At 39.4% G+C, this 23,318-nt stretch overlaps 1 protein-coding gene across 3 annotated transcripts in view; it reads right to left on the bottom strand.

Moving 5' to 3' along the window:
• The window catches only part of il34 (interleukin 34), a 43,190-nt gene that overhangs the window by 7,708 nt on the left and 12,164 nt on the right, over window positions 1-23,318 (bottom strand). For all 3 annotated transcript variants that reach the window (XM_044193917.1, XM_044193916.1, XM_044193915.1), the window contains 5 exons: window positions 11,735-11,838; window positions 8,310-8,387; window positions 7,943-8,020; window positions 4,357-4,464; window positions 2,313-2,496 (listed from right to left, as the gene is read on the bottom strand). In XM_044193917.1, coding sequence (XP_044049852.1) covers window positions 2,313-2,496; window positions 4,357-4,464; window positions 7,943-8,020; window positions 8,310-8,387; window positions 11,735-11,838 — 552 coding nt within the window. The remainder of the gene's footprint in view (window positions 1-2,312; window positions 2,497-4,356; window positions 4,465-7,942; window positions 8,021-8,309; window positions 8,388-11,734; window positions 11,839-23,318) is intronic.

Here is a 23,318-nt window from a genome sequence, read left to right as displayed (position 1 = left end):
TCTATCAGAGTGTATTATCACCTTGGTCACGCCAATCACATGCTAATCAGGTACTTAACAGTGATGAAGTAGATGTAGCCAGAAAACAATAGGCCTGATTACTGATTACTGGGCCATCTTGGAAACTATTAGGTCAGTTTCAGGTGAAACTAGCTATTAACAGATACTCAGGCAGATTCCTGAGGGCAGGGTTTATGTAACATAGAGTAGCTTAAATTTCTAGTTCCCGTCCCATTTTTTCACAATTGAGAATGACTTTCGGATGGGAGCCGAAACGTCTTGATTCTGAAAACAGTGTCTAGATGACTACGACTGAAACCTTTTCTACGATTGTGCAACATTTTGTCAACTGCATTTTAGTAATTTTATGATTTGCCCCATTCCCATGATTTTGGGATGTATTGGAACAGTTTTACAATGCTTTGCTGGAACTATAAATAATTATTAGCATTTTGGTATTTTCTATTGCTAAGAAATGCGTGTGTGTGTGTGTGTGTGTGTGTGTGTGTGTGTTTTGCAATGTTTTTGACAGGTAGGAATAGAAATATTAGTGATATGGATTTTTTCTGTGCGCATATTATCACTTCTGGTGCCAATTTGTCCAAATGGCGTGACGAAGGCTCCAGCACGACCCAGAGCATCAAAGGCTTAGCTATACTTTGACTGAGAGTGAAAGAGGAAAACATCCTCCATAGTAAGGCTGAGCAACAGCAAATTATGGTTATGTACTGTCCTGACTGTCTAATAAATTCTGTTTATGTCAAATCTAATCTCACACTTGAGTTGGTTCCTGATTGACAAATGTGCATGTGACGTGAAAACATGCACATCCACATATATGCAAAACTTTTAACCCCAAAGGAGGCAGATCATGGCTTCAGTGTCTTGGCCATATCCAAAATGTAGATGAAAAACAAATGTTGACGAATCCTTTGACATCAGGACTCCTACATGCTGTAATGTCCTGCCTGGGCAGTTTAGACTAATCGTTTTCCTTTATGCAACTATTTTACCTTAAAATAACGGCTTCAAAATCATTTTGATGGTACCTTGACTTGGAATAGGTAGAATGTTTTTTTAGATTAGATTAGATTCAACTTTATTGTCATTACACATGCACAAGTACAAGGCAACAAAATGCAGTTTAGGTCTAACCAGAAGTGCAATAAGCAAGTGCAGGATATAAAGTGTGTGCATAAATGCAGGATAGAGCAGTATTATGAAAATATTTTACAAGTGGTACTATGGACATTATATACATATGGCATTACTATAAACAGTATACTGATGGATATGTACAATAATGAATTGGACTGGGCAGAACAGTAGTGCAATGAATATAAAGTAGTGCAAATTATGGAAATAGTTAACAGTGCAATAGATGAGTTATTGCAGTATTCAGTACATAGTACTGGAGTGCAAATTATGCAATATATGTATAAATAAATAGTCCGGTAGTGCAAATGAACCTGTGGTACATGTAGCAAAAACAATAAAGCACCGGAGGCACCTGAGGCGCCTGCTGGAAGGCAGGAAAGAAAACAGTCTCAGGGCAGGGTGAGAGGGGTCCTTAAGAATGCTGCAGGCTCGACGCAGACAGCGTCCTCTGGATGTCCTCAGTGGCTGGAAGTGGAGTCCCTGTGATGCGCTGGGCAGTTTTCTGGCCATTGATGGGCCAGTAATGATGGCTTCACACGATTGATGAGAGGTGAATACTTGAGGGTGAATGGTGCCTCTTTCATTCCCATTCCGCACCCCGAACGCCTGTTCTTGCACTATGTAATGTGGGTTGAGTGTGTATGATCCCCCCCGAGAAGTGCGTAACGCTTTATGGCACACACCACCAACTATGGGTCTTCAGCTAACTATAAGAAGAAGCTAGCTCGGCATTCTCAGTACGGCCATCATAATAGAGGCAAAGAGACCGAAGAGGCAATGACAGAGGAGGCTAAGAAGAGAAAAAGAGAGAGTGACCGAGCAAAAGGCCGGACACAAGTAAATCTCTGACTGGCTTTTAGTCATTGGCAAAAGCTTTGCGAAATAAAAGGCTGCAAGACAGACGCCGAGCTGGCCTTCTTGCTGACTAGTAAGTAATATTAGCTGGCTTGTGTTGTTTAACTTTGTTGATGTTTGGCTGTGTTAGCAAAGTTGTCGACTCACTAGTTTTTGATCATAAGCCAAGCAGCCCATTTCATTGGCAACAGTGGTGTAAAAATTATTTGTACTCCCACACTGTAGGGGAGCCAAGTCGCAAAAAGTACCAATTCTTGCATAATAGGGTTTTGAATTTACATTCCCTTTGTTGTACTCACAGTCCTGCTGCGCTTCTGTGTTGGCAAAGCACTCGCTGAAGAGGCAGTGCATGGTGTGGCAGAAGTTGTCCAGGAGGGATTTCGGGGAAGCAAATCGCCAGCTGGACTCTGGCACTCTGTCAGGCTCTTCTGTTAAATTATCCCAAGTGTCCTGGATAGTCTCCGGAAGCTCCTGCTGGAACACCTGGACACACACGAAAACACACACAGACACACACGCATGAGTGAGAGACAGCAAGGTAGGCTCAATATGAGTGAGTAAATGGATGTGGATCCATGAGGTGCTTTGCATCTAAAAATGTCAATATTGCCTAAGACATAAATCAAATCAGTAGTGTGACGCAGCATCAAAAAATCCATTCCGCATGAGCATTTCAAAATATGATATTTATGGTGGTTATGCAAGGTCAATATGCACAAGATCGTGACCTGATGAGCAATAAATCCTGCCCTCCCCTCTACTCTGGGAAGTTTTTGTGCTTTTTCTTCCATCAAACACTTTTTCCTAAATATTTCAACCATTTACATTTGGAGAAAGCCAACACATGCGTTAATCCATAATATTTCAAAGTGTTCACGCTGAACTTGTGATTCCTTTAGCCTTAGTCTCCTCCTCCTTATCTGTAAAGCTCTAAATAATCTTGCTCCAGAGTAAATTAGTGAACTACTAATGCCTTATACCTCTGCTATGCCCCTCAGGTCCTGTTGCAAAGCACTTTGTAACCTAGGTTTTGAAAGGTGCTATAAAAATAAAATGTTACTTACTTAGTCTGCCCCAGCAGGCTGTGAGTCCTCACACCTTACATCTACCCACACACAGGACCTCAATTAAATGACATGTGAGGTCACAAAATGTTGAATATTTGGTTGTTGTTACTTAGGTTCACTTATTTGTTTTTGGTCGCATAATCACCTTAACTGTCAGTATGGTGACAATGTACTGTATGTGTGTCCACCTGTTACATTTAAACAGGCCAGTCTCTGTCCAACAATTACAGTGAGCACAGAGAGTATCATTCAAAGAAGCTAACTCCACTATTTCTCTTATCTTAAAATAATCCCAGTTCCTTAATTGGTAAATTCAATAATAATTGGACTTAATCTTTGTGTTGTCTTCCCGACGACCATGCACCTTTTGCCCTCCCGGGTCAAAATTGACCCGGTCAGGTTTGCCTATTTTTAAAGCACCCAGTATAAGTTATCACCCAATTCTGTGTTACACCTTCTTAGCCAACTTAATTCCAACTCGTTACCCCTAGTTTTACACTTCTGTTTGGAATCCATGGTCAATAAATTTCATTTATATGAAATTATGCCTCATCTTTGAGTTTAAAAAAAAAGCAGAAATTATTAATTATTTTGACTAATAGTTAAGATCAGAGGAATATATGTTGATGGATTATCACAGACTGGTATATGTCAAAGTTTAGTCAAGATACTGTTTTGAAACCATTTCATTATTTTTAATGGCAGCACATAATCACAAAATGATGCAAAAGCTCAGACTTTATAAGCTTTTGTTGATGTTTTGAAAAGCAGATCAAAAGGTGTGATAAGAACACGTTTACAGAGATGTACTGTAGCTGTGAATTTTTGTGTGTGCGTGCGTGCATGTGCGTGTGTGGTCATCTGCTGGAAAGCACAATAGTGTGACCTATTGACCCTTTGCACCACATTTAGAAACTGGACTGGAATGTTTGATCTGTGATAAAATACCAGCATAGATGAGTCACCATTAGAGAGAAACTAAATTTAGCAGACCGCCAAAGTACTCATTACCTTGAAAAATATCCCTCATACGCACTTCACTGAATGATCAATGAGCGTACCGAATTGACCTTTCTGAACTGTTGATGGATCATAAATAGAAGCCACATTTAATTTTCTAATGCTAAGGGCATTCATTCCCAATATTAATAAATAGGATCAATGTGACATCTGTCTCCTGCCAAATATCCTCTGACCCTTACAGTCTGAGGAAAATTCACATACTAACTGAATTGCTTTATACAGCTGTTGCACAGATACATGAACCCTAGCTTACCTCAGCGGGATGCGCCTGTACAAAGACTCCCTCTGCATCCCTGAAGCGGCTTTCCAACTCAGTGGTGTATGGACGTGAAGGATGTCTCTCTGGCATAACCCGGATGATCTGAAATTTCAATTTGCAAAATTGAAATAAGATGCTCTTAAACTTAAAGACAGCAAACAACAAGCTCAACTATATTCTCCATTCAGACCTTTGGCTCGTGTACATACTTGTATATAGACAAAATTAAATGTTGTAAAATAAAAAACTTGAATCAATCAAATGTTGTCTGTAATTGTAAACAGTGTCTAAGTGCTTGTTGATTGTAAGAAATGAAAAGGAATTTCAGAACAGTCTTTTATTTTGGTAGATTAAAGCGTGAAGAAATTTGAGGCTCACAACTAATGTCACATGTGGGTGGGGGGTGTGTGAGGTGGTGTGAGACTTGTAATTAACCACAGATGCGAAACCTAAAACCTGAACCTGTGTTTGATTTGCTGTTTTAGACTAAGCTGTGCCATTCACCTTTTACCCAGTAGGCGCTGCCACCAGGAGCTGTTCCCCCCCAGGCCCTCAGGAGGGACACGGAGGAACATCTTAAATTCAAATCTGCAGCATGCAGGCCCACGCTCTCAGGTTACAGGCCCAGTAGGTGAAAGGTAGGCATTGTTTTCAAATCTTCTACAGTAGGCTAACATAGTAATGTAACTGAGGTTTTGTCGCTCATGCTAATAGATGACTCCTCACTCAAGCTTAGTTTCTTTTCTAAATTTTCAGATACAGAACACATAAGTGGGATCAATAAATTAACTAAATTTAATGTTTTTGCATTCAAGTTGAATACAACATGTAATGAAATCAACTTTTTCATTGATTATTGGTGGTTGGTAAACCAGCTTCATTGCTACCAGGAGCTGTACTGGTGTGACGCAGCAGACTGTGAGGAATTGAGCAACTCACTTGGCTCTGATTAATTCAGTTCAATTTTATTGATATAGCGCCAATTCATAACAGAAGTTATCTCATTGCACTTTTCCTATAGAGCAGGACTAGACTGTACTCTATAGGACCGTATATTATTTACAGACCCAATAAATCCCACCATAAGCAAGCACTTGGCAACAGTGACAATGAGGGAAGCACAATGCAAATTCCACCTAGAATTACCACTCAGAATTAGTAAAAGTGTGCATCAAGTGTGGTTTAAGGGTGTTGCCAGTTTTCCTAAGTAGCGCATGCTTGTTTACATGTGAACGCACACTTACTGTAAGTGTTCAAGACTGCAGGTGTGGGTGTTGGGACAGAGCAGCAAAGAGACAGGAAACCCAACAGAAAGAGAGTATGAGAGAGAGACCATCACCAAACCCATTTTGAGGATTACATGGGCTCAAGCCCCAGGCTCTGAGGTCTTGGACACATCAACAGAGAGGAGAGAGAGCTGCGGGGACCCACGCCACTAATTCAGGTGAGCAACAGACGCTACTTTAGCTTTTAACTGAAGGCAAAATGTGGGTGCAGGCATAGGTGGTGTGGCACTACTTTAAGCTCCTGTGTATTGGCCAAAAAAGTTCCTGGTCAGCATACAGTATGTGCCTGTTCCCTTAATCAGTCAATGACTGACATGTGATTTTAAAATCATTATCTTTATTGATTGATTGACTGAGGTTTAGTCTTATGATTCACCTCAGAGCTGCATTCTATCTCTGTGTGGAAAAAATATAAGGAAACATGTCAAAAGTGAGTTGCTGAACCAAAAATATTTTGAACATAAGCTACTTAAGGTGAAACTAGCTAATCAACAGATACTCAGGTAGACTCCTTCCTTGAGGGCAGGGCTTATGTAACACAGAGTAGCTTAAATTTCTAGTTCCTCGTCCCATTTTTTCACAATTGAGAATGACTTCCGGATGTGAGCCGAAACGTCTTGATTCTAAAAACAGTGTCCAGATGACTACGACTGAAACCTTTTCTACGAGATAATATAAGCTACTGTTACTTGTGACCTTTTAAAGTATGACACTGATGAGTAACACATAGGAAGCAGGATTTGTTTAGGTTAAATATTGTAGCTTGTTTATGTTTCTTTCTCCTGCTAGTTGCTCTTTTTAACATTAAACTTGTATGACTCCATTTAACATGAGCTCCTCCCTAACTTTTCCTTTTGCATGATACAAGTGAATAGAAATGAGTAGGGCACATTTTTACTTGCTCAAACCATAAAACAAAAGCAGATGAAAGAGTGACATATTTCCACTGGCTGAGCAACAATGAAAAAATGCGAGACACTGAATATATTTAATGAAAGCAACAGGGTTAATAATACTTTTGATTTAGCTTTGATGCACTAACAGAGTCACTGCAGAGTCATTTTCCCACAGCCAACTGTAGACTTTGTGGCATCTCTTGGATTGGTGTGTCATGCATTTCTCTGCATCTATTCAACTAACTAAATGTCTTTCACTGCTAAAAGTGCAGTGACTGGTACTCTGTGTTTCTAGGTATGATGTTTGGGGTGGGGGACTCAACTTACACCGAAGCCCAGGGCTCTCAGCAGTCTCAAGTCAGCAATGCTTTCAACTCTGTCAGTGGTCAGCACCAGGCATACCACCACACAAGCAGACTGTCACTACTTTATGAACATGGCTCATTTGAGAAGATTTCTCCGGGCACCAATTTTAGTTCAAACTGGTTTTTGATGTCGAACCTGAATATAAAATGTCCATCCCTATATGCAACAATAAATTAACATTAATGAATATAATGCACAACCTGTACATGAGTGAACACTGAACACTTATTACAAAATAAGGTGTACCATCAAGCCCAACTCTCCTATGTTACATATATCATTCAACTCTGACTGAACAACTGCAGACTCCTATCTGTTTGATGCTTCAACTTCAGTGGAACCACTACAAACCTTGTCCTGTGTGAACAGTGTTTGATTAGTGCCACACAGTGAACGGCTGTACTGCACTCTTCAGCTGTTAGCATTATATGACCCTCAATCAATTTAAATAACCTTCTTATAGCTTTCTAGTTGTCAAAAACAGAGAGATCTGCCATTGACAACACATGCTTTGTGTTACACACAATAATGACACACACAATATAAATTGAATAACTTTAGTGAGAGCCAATAACCCATTAGGACAAAATGTCAGTATGTCACCTTTGGTGAAGAAGCTCCATTTGTTTTCATCCATTTATGCTTTTAAAACTGAATAATTGATGACTGCTCTGATTGGCTGACAGTATGCACAGATATTGTCAAATTATAAGTATGGTTTAAAATATGGACAAAGTGATAATACCTTGGTAGTTGGTATTCTAAAGTGTTACTTACAATGCCATTTCCTATCATGAAAATGTAAATTGAAGACTAATAAAATGAGCGGACAAGATATTATAAAAATTCAAACAGATGGTGTAATCATTTTGACAGTTCAGACCTGTTCAGGCAGTTGGGAGAGAAGGAAAAGGGGCACTTAACTAGTTTTAACAAATTATACGAACACAAACATACAACACACAGGAAATAAAATAATTGTTTTTGGACAAAATCTGACAAATTGCATCTTTACGCAGACTATTTTCCTACCTTTTTTAACACGCCTTGGTTGACCTGGAACCACAACCTCTGGAGAACCAGCTCATCCAACCCCTCCACCTGTAACCTCTGATGGGGAGAGGAGAGAAATGTAATTAATAGGTTTATCACATCTCTGTGACATGAAGAAGAATGATAAAGAACTATGTTTGACAAATTTATTTTGATATTTTATCAGCATGTACACTACAATACATAACCATATAGTATATAGGTGTAAAGTCACAGACTTGAAGTCAGGCCTTGTGAGACTTTTAAGGCACACGGCAAGCATCATCTGAGGAATCTCTTCCACCATGTCCTCTGACAGGAAAAGGAAAAGAGTCAATAAATCAAGAGACAGCATCATGATTTTTACCATTCTGCTGATGTTTGACAGTTTAAAGACTTCGTTATGGTGAACCCTGATGGTGTAGTTGATGGGGAAGTTGTGCTTCTGTAACGCAAAAAAAAAGAGAGAGAGAGAAAATGTGCATGTGCATTTCATAAATCAGAAAGCTGTAACACTTGTTTACAGTGTGGAAAAGTGTTTACCCCCCTTCCTGATTTCTTATTTTTTTGCATGTTTGTCACACTTAAATGTTTCAGATCATCAAACAAATTTAAATATTAGTCAAAGATAACACAAGTAAACACAAAATGCAGTTTTTAAATGAAGGTTGTTATTATTAAGGGTAAACAAAATGCAAACCTACATGGCCCTGTGTGAAAAAGTGATAGCCCCACCTGTTAAAACATAACTGTGGTTTATCACACCTGAGTTTAATTTCTCTAGCCACACCCAGGCCTGATTACTGCCACACCTGTTCTCAATCAAGAAATAATTTCGAGATCCAAAGAAATTCAGGAACAAATGAGAAAGAAAGTAATTGAGATCTATCAGTCTGGAAAAAGTTATAAAGCCATTTCTAAAGCTTTGGGATTCCATCGAACCACAGTGAGATCCATTATCCACAAATGGCGAAAACATGGAACAGTGGTGAACCTTCCCAGGAGTGGCCGGCCGACCAAAATTACCCCAAGAGCGCAGTGATGACTCATCCTAGCAAAAAGAACATTAAGGCTTGTCTCATTTTTGCCAGAAAACATCTTGATGATCCCCAAGACTTTTGGGAAAATACTCTACGGACTGAAAACACAAAAACACACCAGCAAGTCCACCTCTGAATGGCTGAAGAACAAAATGAAGACTGTGGCCTGGTCAAAGTCCTGACCTGAATCCTATTGAGATGCTGTGGCATGACCTTAAAAAGGCAGATCGTGCTCAAAAACCCTCCAATGTGGCTGGATTACAACAATTCTGCAAAGATGAGTGGGCCAAAATTCCTCCACAGCGCTGTCAAAGACTCATTGCAAGTTATCGCAAACGCTTGATTGCAGTTGTTGCTACTAAGGGTGGCCCAACCAGTTATTAGGTTTAGGGGGCAATCACTATTTCACACAGGGCCATGTAGGTTTGGATTTTGTTTTGTTGACCGGAACTGCCAAAAATAAATAAATTACTCAATAAATAAATTAATATGCCATTAAATGCACCAAAAATATTAAAATTAATTTAGGCATTAAATAATTTATAAAATGTGACACAAATTGATATTTCTGTTTACATTTGTATTAATTCCCCTATTTATTTATTTTCCCATTTATTTTCTATTTTATCACGTCATTTATTTATTCATTCATTCATTCATTCATTATTAATTTTTTATAGTATTTATTTATGTATTTATGCATGTATTATTTTCCCTTTGCACCCACCCCGCACCCCCAATTTATTTCCCCAAACTTATTTCTTTTCCTTTTATATTTCTTTATGCATTTCTGCTTCATTATGCAAATGAGGGGGGCTGTGTGTCATGGGGTTAACTTTTCACCTATTGGTTGATCGACTGTTGCTGCCACAACAGTGGCTTCTGGCCACTGAGGGACAGTCGGCTCACAACTGTTATACCGAGGAGATTTACAGCTGGTTCAGACCAGGACCCCGAAACTGGATCATATTTTATGCAGAAAATATTTTCTTGTTTTCCCTCTGATGTCCTCCGGCTGCTCTCCCTCAACTCTCTGTGCTTTAGGGAGTTTACTGATGAACAGATAGCTTCACTTGCTGCTAACTGTAGCTATAACTGCTCTCAGCTAGTTAGCCGTATAGCTGCGGTCGATTACCAGACTCTCCCTGGAGTGGGAACAAAAACAATGACACTACCACAGTGCTCGTGGAACTGAGCTCCCAGCTCGGGCAGTCAGGTAATGGGACAGCTAGCAGCACAGCTAAAGTAGCTAACCACTAACAACAAGTAGTTAAAGCCATCTGTCCATCAGCAAACTCCGTAAATCACTGTAATTCTTGTCTCATTGTGGTCTGATAAACAGTAAATATATCATATTCAGTGCCCCATATCACTATTTTCCAAGGTACTGCAGTTGTCATATTTTGTGGGACCCAAATGGGCGCAGAGTAAGTTGGAATCATGATAGAAACGTACTGAGAATAGCTAGCTTTATTCGCTGAAGACCCATAGTTAGCCTGGTACTCAATGGGCGAGCCTACCCAGTATGCCTGCTTACACAGCAACTCACATTTTTGTTCCTGCAGTAGCAAAGAGAAGCTCCACAAACTGGCCAGTCACAATAACAATACACCAAAACACCCCACAGGAGATAAAGGCAGGATCCCTTTTTTTATATAATGAACATTTGTGTTGTGATACTTAAACAAACCATCAGAGAAATAAGCCTCTTGTGTACGAGACCGGTCTGTTGAGAGAGCTCCAGCCAGCTCACAGTGGGTTCTGTGAGTGTGCCTGGCAGCTCTGCTTCCATAAATCACCGAAAGTTGAAGCAGAGCTGCCAGACACGCTCACAGACCCCGCTGTGAGCTGGCTGGAGCTCTCTCCAGAGAAATTGCCAGAGTGTGTGGATTATGAAACACAATCCACAAACTACAAACAATTTCAACCCATCTGTTACCGCAAACCTGGAATCCCACATCACGATCCAACGGGCATGTGCGCAGCTTCTCTCTGTGCAGGCAGACGGGCCATAGTCAGGGCAGGAGGGCATTCAACCTAAGTGTTGGCAGGTATGTCTATGGCTCTGGTGAAGCTTTAAAGTCTGAGAAAATAACCCAAGTGATATCATAGTGATGTCATCAGGGTCATCTCAACTTGGGCTTGGAAATTTATAAGAGAAACCAGGGGGCATAGAGTTTTAACGACGTGGCAGTTTACTAGGCTCTAATGAAAGATACTATCAAGTCGCATTATGGGAAGTGTAGGAACAAGTGTTTATGGAGCCTGTCCCAAATTAGGAACTTAAAGTCAGGCTATCTCGGGAAACATTATTTTCCAAATTTGTCTCTCGCAAGTAAAAAATAAATAAATAAATATATATACACATTATTATTATTATTATTATTACGTTATTTTTGTTTCCTATTATTGTCTAGCTGGCTGGAGTCACGTGAAAGTCATTCTGGGAATGGCAGGAAATCACTAACTTCATCAGAAGTGGACAAAGTGTCTAAAAATGGCCCCGAGAATACACCGAACATCACACACAGATGATATCTAGAATGTGTTCATGTGAGGGTGAAATTTTCCTTTAAAATAACCATAATGTTTTTTGTTGAGGGTCAAGATTTTACTACTAATTTTTTCCACTGCTCTGACCTCCCCACCTGGTCCAGACGTTAGGACCACTGACCTTCCACCTGCAGGGCAACTGTACACGTGCTTCCACATTCACTGAGACATGCTTGCAAACATGCCATCATTCTCTCACCATGTACCGTCGCCTGTGGCTGAGGCTGTCATTGAGCGTCTTCAAAGGTGTGCACATGCTGGCTGGTGTCGGGGCCATCTGAACAGGTGCTAGCAGAAACAGGCCTACAGAAACAAGCGACAGAGCATGAGATTAACTGCAGTCATACTGCAGTTTTTTTTGTTTTTTTTACAGAGCATCAAATATTGTACATGTCACAAAACTGCTAAAAATTGTGTGTACAGTATGCACGTACAGTCTACATATTGGTCTGTCTGGCAGTTTGGCTACTATACATAGCCAAACTCTGGACTTGCTTGACTTGTTATATCCTATATTATATATATATATATATATATATATATATATATATATATATATATATATATATATAGAGAGAGAGAGAGAGAGAGAGAGAGAGAGAGAGAGAGAGATCTATCAACATATATCTGTTTGACATTGTGTTGATCGTCAAACAGCAGAAGAAGGCAGTGGTGTTAGATGTAGCAATTCCAAGCAATTGCAACATCAAGAAGAAGGAACACGAGAAGCTCAAAAAATACCAAGGGCTGAAAGAGGAGCTAGAAAAGATGTGGAGAGTAAAAGCAACAGTGGTGCCAGTGGTAATCTGAGCATTGGGGGCTGTGACCCCCAAACTGGGAGAGTGGCTCCAGCAGATTCCAGGTACAACATCTGAAGGCTCTGTCCAGAAGAGTGCAGTCCTAGGAACAGCTAAAATACTTGGCAGAACCCTCGAACTCCAAGTCCTCTGGTAGAGGACCGGAGCTTGAGGATGACACACACCACCCCACGAGGTGAGAGGGGGGATTTTATAATATATACATACATACATACACACAATCAAAAAGATGTCAGGATAGACATTCCACAACAGATAAGTATGTTATGCATTTTCATCACCTTTTAAGGGTTGCAAACTAAAAAAGCATACAGTTAGGCGAAACAAGATTTTCATGCACCTCAAACTCACCATTCTCTGCACAGTTCTCAATTGGTGAATTTATTTGATGAACCACCACATCAAGTTATGAAAAATAAGACTTAAGTTGTAAAAGAAAAAAAAAAAAGAAAAAAAGAGTATGATGCTCTGTAGGCCAGTCTAGGGCCAAGATAGTTGCATCATAGTAACATTAGCACTAAATACAAAATAGAGCTGAGGCTGATGGGAATTACATTAGTTTTGCAGATTTGTCATAAACCAGGACAAATAGGACAAATCAAAATTGACCTGATGATGGCATTAGAAGTTATTACAATTCACCCTAAGGCGAACAAATTTCCTATCCAATATCCATCCAATAGCTGTCAAGACATTTCACTCAAAACCACAAATGTTCACCTCATGGTGGTGCTAGAGGAAAGTCAGGGTATCACCAAAGTCATTAAGATACATCTTCTGGGAACCATGAATATCGGAACCAAAATTTTGTGCCAATCCATCTAGTAGATGTCAAAATATTTCACAGGCAAGTGGAAAGCTTTGATCTGCTGGTGGCACTAAAAGTAAAAGTCAGGGGATCACCAAATTCTGTAGTATTCATCCTCTGGGGACCATGAATGAGTGTATGAATTAATTTAATTGGTGTCATGCATTGTTTTGCTTTAAAAATATGTGTTTATGCATCAGGCCAATGATCACTGCCTACAGAAAACGCACTCCTGTTTAACTAGGTCTTATTGCTCGAGTCTTTAGTTTGGTATTTATTCTTACTTTTCACACTGTCCACAAGGGATGTCCTGATTAGGCCTGTCACGATAACTACTTTTGTTGGAAAATATATTGTCACAGCAATAATTGCGATCATGGGTGTCACCAGGCTTGGGGCTTCAGCCCCGAAGACTTTTTTCTTTAGCCCCAAATAATTCTCCACTTTGAGCAGCTTGTCGCTAAATAAGACAGCAGTGTTGTAATTTTGTATATTCATTCAACATAACGGAGCAGAGGCAAGACCAATCAGAGAGGGTTTACAGGAAATTGATTAGTTACTTTGATGAGCAGTTAGCATGCCATCAATTTATGAATGTGATATGTAGTGTGTGAAGCGCTTTGAGTGGTCGGAAGACTAGAAAGGCATACAAGTACAGTCCATTTCAATTTAGGACTAAAAATATTACAGTCTGTCAGAGTTTTAGGAGATGCCTCAAACCTCCCTCTAATAGAGATTCTGCGGATTCCATAGATAGGCCTACTACTAATACCTCCATGGTAAATACCAGTATTGTGGTGTACTTGGTGTTTGTCATCATTTATGCATGTTTGTCAACAGGTAAGCATAGACAGTTCTGACTGGTAACTGAGCCATCTTTGGTAACACTTCCCATGTACTGTAATGACCTTATCTGTAGTGTGTAGTATACAGTATAGCCTAGATGTTGTGTTAGGTTTAGAAAGTAGTCTTTAAATAAGTGTAGTAATACAAGTTTAATGTTTGTTCATTCTGTCATCAACCACCATAAAATATATTGCACACACCCAGTTCTCAGCCCCAGATTGTCAACTCCAAGAAACACCCCTGACTGGTACGATATTATTGTCATTTTAAGGGCATTAATTTGCATCACATTCCATCGCATTCATTTGCCTTGTTGTGGGCAGTTTCATGTAGGAACTATTGGTCGAGAGAAAATAGTTACCACATGAAACTGTCACAACAAATCTTTGGATTATCTTGAGCAACTGGATCATGAGACATTGCTGTTGAGTGATTAGAATGTATTTTTGGTGCTTTGAGCACCACAAGCTGAGTGCCAAATAGTCCCATTATATTCAAAAAAGGCAGACATCTCTACGGCCGATATCACCAAAACAATCTAGATGGATAAATTGCACTACAGGGAAGAGGAAAAATATGTGTTTTTGATTTTGGGGTGAACTGCCCCTTTAAAGAAAAGTTCACTTAGTGCTGTGGGAATACTTTAGATTTTGTCAAATGGATAAAGTTTTCGCTGAACAGAAACATGCTGAAGGATATGCAACTAACCTCGCAGCCATTACACAGCATACTCAACACTGACTTTTCAAAAAGACCTGTTGTACCCAAAGCTTGTCATCCTCAGAAAATCTCACAGTAGAAATCACATTTTACATGCTAGCTACATTTCTTCTAGGAACTTACACTGTTTTGCACTGTTGCTCCACCACAAGATGAATTACTTAGAAACTTTAAGTAGAGGGATTTACCCTGAGCTATAGCTGTACTTTACCACTTTATCCAATCTATTGCACCATGAATACACAAAATCTGTGTATTCCATGACTCAGTGTCATTCCATTCAACCGAAAGTTACAACATAGTCATGCTCAACAACGCAACAAAAGCTCATTCAAGCTAAAACAAAGCAGAAGCTTCTGCCAGCTACAGATGTGACAGATTTTCACATAGAAAATTGGTGGTTAATTATGCAAAAGAAAAATGGTAACCTCCTTTACAAAATGGATATGAAATCCATCAAAAAACTACCACTGACTACAGTATTCCAGTTTCTATAAAAAGAACCATATGTCGTCTTGAATGTGTTATGTGGGTGTGTGTGTGTGTGTGTGCTCCTGAAAACAGATTGATCCCTCACACAGGCCAATATGCTGCTGCCACAATGAAGACAAAGTCTCTTTTCTTACAAGAAAGAGAGTAAAAGTGCCACTACACCATCTGGAAGTCTTTGTGTGTAAAGAACGCAGAAAAAAATTAATCAATTCATCACTGTAAGATGAAGCATGCAAAAGCCGTGCATGGAAGTATGGCCACTGGTTGTGTTAGAATATACACAGCTTTTCCTTTTAGCTGTTTTAATTCTGGCGAATTCAGACTACTAATGCAGATAACCCAGTCGTTTAAAACATTAGTCACATTACATTACTGGTATATTGAAAGGAAACAACTGCCCTTTGATTCATGGCAAGAACAAAATTAATTGGCACATTATCTCAGTAGTTATTGTAGTTAGCGTTAAACTGAACCGTTTTCATAAATGAGCTTGTACAGTCCATCATGCTGGCTGCCAAAGAACCTGTGCACTAGTGTATTGCAAGCACAGCGTCCCGCTTAAGTTGCAACATGGTAGCAATACTAGTTTGCTTGCTTTCAGCTACCCAGTCTTTTTTTGACTCCAGCGCTCATGAGGGAGAGGACACAATTATTAGCAAATGGAATGCACCAAGTGCTGATTTTTCCCTAGGCCTTAAAGTGATCAGTTTGGATCTCCTGGTTGACAGTAACCAATCAGGACTATACAAGAATACAAGTTTTTTGTGCAAAAACTTTATGACTCATTTTAATTTGTTTTGTTGTTGAAATGTGGCCAGCATTCCAAGCCTGTAAGAATCAGTAGCCAATCAGGACTTTTTTCAAGTTTTTTGTACATAAACTTTTATATTATTTATTTTTATTTAAATATAAAAACATTTTGGAACTTAATTTTATTTCAACTTTTTGGCACAGTACAGACCACAGAAATAAGTAATAGTAAAACCTCCATCTTTGGTTCTTTGTGACATTAAGATCCTATATGTACATTTGTACTATCTTTCCCTATTAACAAGGTGCTCATTACAGTCTATATTAATTTCATATAATTTCTTTTGTTGTTGTTGAAAACACAGCATTCCAAGACTGTACATTGTCAGATTCTTTGTAAGACTCTGCTATAGTTGTTGACTTTTTGTGTGCTGAATAAATGACTTATTTATAACAACACATTACATAGTCATATTTTCATATCTCTAGTCAGCTTTTAGCACTGACTTAATGTAGGGCCCTATGGAATCTGTGTTATAGCTTTTTTAAATTTTAAATTCCATGATTCTGTTATCACAGAAACTATAGGGCCCTACTTTAATGCTGCCATCAGTTTGTTGCTGGCCCGTGCTGGGCCCCCGTCAAAAAAAGACACTTGGCCGCTGTTAAAAGATACATGCCACCAAGCCTAACAACGTTTCGAGGGAAACCCTGACTATTCAGGTAAAAGATCCAGGGAGAGTTTGAATGCTTCTTAAAATGTGTTTCTGTATCTCAACCTGCATGTCAGCACATGTTTGTACACATGCAAATGCCTGAGACTGTGTGTGTGTCTGTGTGTGAGACTGAATGGATTCATTTGTGGGTCTGTATGACCCATGATTATTTTCATTTTTTGTTAGTGCAGTTGTAAATTGAGTGAAAGCTTTTCATAAAGTGTTATAGTCTGTTGAATCAGATTGCACCACAAACACACAGCCAGGGGAGCTTCATTGGCCAAACAGGTTTTTCTTATTGTAGTAGATAGAAACCCAACAATGATTATACAACATTACGTAACTAGTGAGTAGTAGCCTGCAGTACATGACCTCCATTAACTGTAATCAGTAAGCTGACTAATGTACCTTATGCTGTTTTGACACCACAATAACTTCACATGGGGAGGACTGTCAGCTACCGAAAACAGTCAGCATGCTGACATGCTCACAATGAAAATGCTTATGTTTGCTAATTAGCACTGTTGAAAAGTTAAGGGAATGTTTGTACCAAATTTCATAGCAATCCATCCAGTGGATGCTGAGATATTTCAGTTTGGACCAAAGCGGTGGACGCTAGTGTTGCTAAAATCTTATAGACATTCTGCATAGTCCCACTGCATCAGTTTGAAAGCTACTGCAAAATGTCCACAGTGATTGGTCTAGAGAAGCACCATTCAACATTTTCTCTACTGGCTGGCAGTACTGCAAGAACAATTTTGTGACAGAAACAATTAAAGCTGATCATTTTGTCATCCAGACTGTACAAGAGGGTTCATGTTGAGCAGAGATTTGATGCCAAAGACATCCTCTCAAAGAAAAGCCCTCCTTATTAGCTCAATTCATTTACTGACAGCAAAGGCTTAGTGGCCAGGAATTAATCTAATCCTCTCATCATTCCAAGTTGCCACCATGTAGCAATATTACTTGTGCACTACCTTTATCAGAGTGTGAGACATAAAACAGACAAGATGGGAATCTTCGGAAGTCTCATGATTCGAGTCTGATTTTTGGTGTCACGATTTGATTCAAAATTGTTTGAATCTTGTTTCAAAACCAATTCTTGATTTAATAAAAAGAAAAGGGGGCAGTAAACTGAAATTATGCTTTGACAAAGATAGGCATAAATGTCTCTGCGAACCTACTCAGAGAAGGACCTGTCCCCCTGAACACCTCTCAAAACCAACATTTTTTGTCACACTTAAATGTTTCAGATCATCAAACAAATTTAAATATTAGTCAAAGATAACACAAGTAAACACAAAATGCAGTTTTTAAATGAAGGTTGTTATTATTAAGGGAAAACAAAATCCAAACCTACATGGCCCTGTGTGAAATAGTGATTGCCCCCAAACCTAATAACTGGTTGGGCCACCCTTAGCAGCAACAACTGCAATCAAGCGTTTACGAGCAATGAGTCTTTTACAGCGCTGTGGAGGAGTTTTGGCCCACTCATCTTTGCAGAATTGTTGTAATTCAGCCACATTGGAGGGTTTTCGAGCATGAATTGCCTTTTTAAGGTCATGCCACAACATCTCAAAAGGATTCAGGTCAGGACTTTGACTAGGCCACTCCAAAGTCTTCATTTTGTTCTTCTTCAGCCATTCAGAGGTGGACTTGCTGGTGTGTTTTGGATCTTTGTCCCGCTGCAGAATCCAAGTTTGCTTCAGCTTGAGGTCACGAACAGATGGCCAGACATTCTCCTTCAGGAGTTTTTGGTAGACTGCAGAATTCATGGTTCCATTTATCATAGCAAGTCTTCCAGGTCCTGAAGCAGCAAAACAGCCCCAGACCATCACACTACCACCACCATATTTTACTGTTGGTATGATGTTCTTTTTCTGAAATGTGGTGTTACTTTTACGCCAGATGTAATGGGACAAACACCTTCCAAAAAGTTCAACTTTTGTCTCGTCAGTCCATAGAGTATTTTCCCAAAAGTCATGGGGATCATCAAGATGTTTTCTGGCAAAAATGAGACAAGCCTTAATGTTCTTTTTTCTCAGCAGTGGTTTTCGTCTTGGAACACTGCCATTCAGGCCATTTTTGTCCAGTCTCTTTCTTATGGTGGAGTCATGAACACTAATCTTAACTGAGGCAAGTGAGGCCTGCAGTTCTTTGGATGTTGTTGTGGGGTCTTTTGTGACCTCTTGGAAGACTTTGGAGTGGCCTAGTCAAAGTCCTGACCTGAATCCTATTGAGATGCTGTGGCATGACCTTAAAAAGGCAATTCATGCTTGAAAACCCTCCAATGTGGCTGGATTACAACAATTCTGCAAAGATGAGTGGGCCAAAACTCCTCCACAGTGCTGTAAAAGACTCATTGCAAGTTATCGCAAACGCTTGATTGCAGTTGTTGCTGCTAAGGGTGGCCCAACCAGTTATTAGGTTTAGGGGGCAATCACTATTTCACACAGGGCCATGTAGGTTTGGATTTTGTTTTCCCTTAATAATAACAACCTTCATTTAAAAACTGCATTTTGTGTTTACTTGTGTTATCTTTGACTAATATTTAAATTTTATTGATGATCTGAAACATTTAAGTGTGACAAACATGCAAAAAAAAAAAACGAAATCAGGAAGGGGGCAAACACTTTTTCACACCACTGTATGTCAGACAGTGAGTACGCTTACCAAATTGCATGTGACTATATTTGCAGAAGAGAGGAAAGGCTAATGGCAGGAGGACTGTTCAATATTCAAATGTAGAAAAACCCACAGAAACCAATCACAATGGGTGTACACACACAGTGTACACATCTTATTTGTGATGCAGAATATACATACTGTGCCATAGTGTTGAAGTCATTTGTCTATTAACACTTAGCACACCAATACATTCCATGGGCTCAGCTGCAGTGAAAGTATGCTGACAGGAGAGCGTAATGACCTCTTTGGAACCTCGGCAGTGTGTAAAGACTAATGAGGTTGTTGTAGGTGAGGGGAGACAGCCTGTGAGGACTGTTTTTGTTTGGGAGACTCCAAAGTCAGATAGCTGAGGCTTTGAGCTGTTACCCAGTATAACTATAAATACACCCTCTTGCAACTCTTTGCTCTTGGTTATCTCAACAGTAACCCCATGCTACCATTACATGAAAGTACTAAATTGCATGTAAATATATTCAGTGATGTGATATTTACATAGTGCAGCATTTCTGCATCAATCCTAAAGATTAAAATGCTAAAATGACCATGTTTTTATGCTTTTGCTGGTATTGTTATACCAACAACTATTCAATATGCATTATATGAGCACATTTCTACATACTATTTTGCATGATGCAACATTGGAAACTCTGAACCTCATCATTCCTCATTATTCTGCACTAAAATACACAACTTTGACCTCACTACCACTTTATTTTTGATTAACACTGGTGCTCCAGTTTTACCACGTGGTTTGTTTGGGATTATATCTGCATTTTTGATTACTTAAGATGCTCAATGCTTTACACATGAAAACACCCTAAAAAAGAGTGAACTATACAGTAGTTAGTTTTTAAAAAACTGACTGGTTACCAAAATAAGAACTACCATTTTAATAGCTTCTAGTGTTTGATGTATGATGCTTGAACATATCTACACACCAACAATCTGCCAGTGCCTGCAGTTACGTAAAATCTCCTCACGCTTCCACAAGTGCTTCTGCAAAACACTGAGATGAAGCCAAAGACTTGAACTTGAAAGAATCCAAGAGACAATGATAATGGGTGACACGATGTATTCTCAAACAAGCACAAAGAGAACATGCAAACCCAAAAGGCCCCAGTCAGATCTGGTCTGGTTAGAAACCAGGACCATCTTGCTGTGAGGCAACTGTAAGTTGGCAGAATAAGACAAAGAAAGTAGGAAGGTGGCTGGCTAGAAGGAGCACATATTGCCACAATGGCACTGGCATCCTGGCTGTGGCTAAATCTACTATCCACTGCAGATGCACTATCCACAGGATGAGTAACTTTTAGTGTATTAGTAGAATATTACAACATTAAATAAATAGTATATAGTTAATATAATAGTATAATGTCAGTATTATACTAATTATATAATGTTAATATATTGATTAGAATTTCATATAATAGTATACTATTGTATACTACTACTATTAATTTCAATTGGACAATACAGCAGTTTAATAAACACACAACCAACATGTCAATAACCATAACCATCCATGCATATGAGTTCAAATTTCTAAAGTTTACTGTAGCACGTCGACCTCTTTATAATGTCCCGCCCCACCCAGGCTGTGATTGGTCGGTTCACGAAAAGTGACATTGACGAGTGCATCGACTTTATTAAAAGTTGAACACGTTTCATCAAAAGGAACACGAGATAGCTAAATAGCCAGCTAGCCAAAGCCAAACTTTGCTTATCTTACCTCTATTGTCTTCTGTCTTCAGCTGCAAAACTTTGACTAACAGTTGAACTGGTATTGAGGATCTTGAGGAGGAGGTGGGCTGGGTCTCTCTTGCTCTTTTTGTATAATGGGCTGCTCAAGCGGCCTACAGAGCGACTTCTCCCAGTGCTCAGGATGGCCAGTCCGAACTCATGAATCGATAGTTCGTTCCATTGTCACCAAAAGGGCCAAGTGAGAGCAATTACGTACCAGACATAGGTATATATATATATATATATACACACACACACACAGACACACACACGAAAGCAGAGTCCCTACAGTGTGACTGTAAACAGATTTATGTCCCCACAACATGAGTAATACACGCTCACACAAGCACACACCAATTCTCACTCCCTCCTGGTATTTCACGATATACGACGATGATGATGATATGATATACAACTGTCTCCAAAAATGGTCGCAGTCTGGACACCTGAAAGTACTGTGTTCTGATATTAGCACAGGGACATCTGAAGCAAATACATACCAGATGTCCGACAGCATTTGTGGTAGTCTTGAAATTTGAAAATCAATCATTGGTGAAGAGTTTGAATTAGACTTTTTTCTACTTGCTGTAATGCTTTGGTCCTAAGATTCTGGGGAATTTGGAAATATATATTACAGATAAATGTTTAGTACGTTTGAAAAAAGAAAATTTATTATGGCTTTTATCTGTCCAAAGTATATGCTAAAGCAAGTGTAGTAACATTTTGACAAGAAATAAATGTATTCCTCAATTGAAAATTGCGTATTTAAAAAATTTATAATAAATGCTTTATTACAGTTTTAAGTATAGCACTAAAAGTTAAGTTATTGTAGCCAGACATGTGGTTTAGTGGGAGTATCCTGTAATGCATACCATATTTTAATGGCATGAAGATTCATTTTTGAACAGTATTGAGGTTGTTTTTTTTTATTTATGTGTAAAGCTGGCAAGAAAAGGTAAAACAACAGTACCACTGGGTGTTTGTAAAATGTTAGTGAATGCAAGTGTAACGAGGCTTAGCAGACATGCTTAAAGTCAAGTTTACACATGCTGGTGGGTTCTATTACCAGATGCAAGATAGACACAACAAAAAATACATTGACCAGGGCCAGATGTATAAAACTCTCTGTATATTTAGGTGTATAAATCTGTGTACACACAAAACAGGAAACATGCATACGGAGTCTTTTCGTCAGATTTATAAACCCCACGTACTCCTGTTCCCATGTGTTTTTTCCTCATACATCTCAATCATCCTGAAATTGGATGAATTTCCTGCACGAGCCTTCTCACCATTCCTACAATTTACTATAAATGGCTTCAAACACACCCCCAATTGCCTGGTTTGCATATAAAAAGGGCCGGCATTTAGTTCAATTTTGAGGAGAAATAGCATGACAAAAGCATCTAAGAAGCACTTGTGAACTGGAAGTAATGGTTGATCAAATTGACAGAACATGTATTATTTGGAAGCTTAAGCTCTGGCATTATTAACTAAAGCAACTGAAGCAGTGAACGCCGTTAGTTCTGAGCCACTGTATCATTTGACCTGTTAATTGGTCACACCTGAAGGTTTAGGTTATTTTTTTAATCTTCTTCTTCTTTTCCGTTCGGCTGTTCCCTTTCAGGGGTCGCCAAAGCGAATCATGTGCCTCCATCTAGCCCTTTCCTCTGCATCCTCTTCACTCACACCAATTAACTTCATGTCCTCTCTCACTACATCCATAAATCTCCTCTTTGGTCTTCCTCTAGACCTCCTGCCTGGCAGCTCCAACCTCAGCATCCTTCTACCAGTATATTCACAGTCTCTCCTCTGAACATGTCCAAACCACCTCAATCTGGCCTCTCTGACTTTATCTCCAAAACATCTAACATGAGCTGTCCCTCTGATGTACTCATTCCTGATCCTGTCCATCTTCGTCACTCCCAAAGAGAACCTCAACATCTTAAGCTCTGCTACCTCCAGCTCTGCCTCTTTTCTTCAGTGCCACTGTCTCTAAGCTGTACAACATCGCTGGTCTCACCTGAACACCTTTCCTTTCATTCTTGCTTATATTCTTTTATCACACAACACACCTGACACTTTTCTCCACCCGTTCCAACCTGCTTGCACTCGCCTCTTCACCTCTTTTCCACAGTCTCCATTGCTCTGAACCGTTGACCCTAAGTACTTAAAGTCCTGCACCTTCATCACCTCTGCTCCCTG

This window comes from Siniperca chuatsi, linkage group LG4, assembly GCF_020085105.1.
Source record: "Siniperca chuatsi isolate FFG_IHB_CAS linkage group LG4, ASM2008510v1, whole genome shotgun sequence".
NCBI classification, from domain to species: Eukaryota; Metazoa; Chordata; class Actinopteri; order Centrarchiformes; family Sinipercidae; genus Siniperca; species Siniperca chuatsi.
Note: the sequence above shows the minus strand (reverse complement) of the source record. Positions and strands in the feature narration are given on the sequence as shown.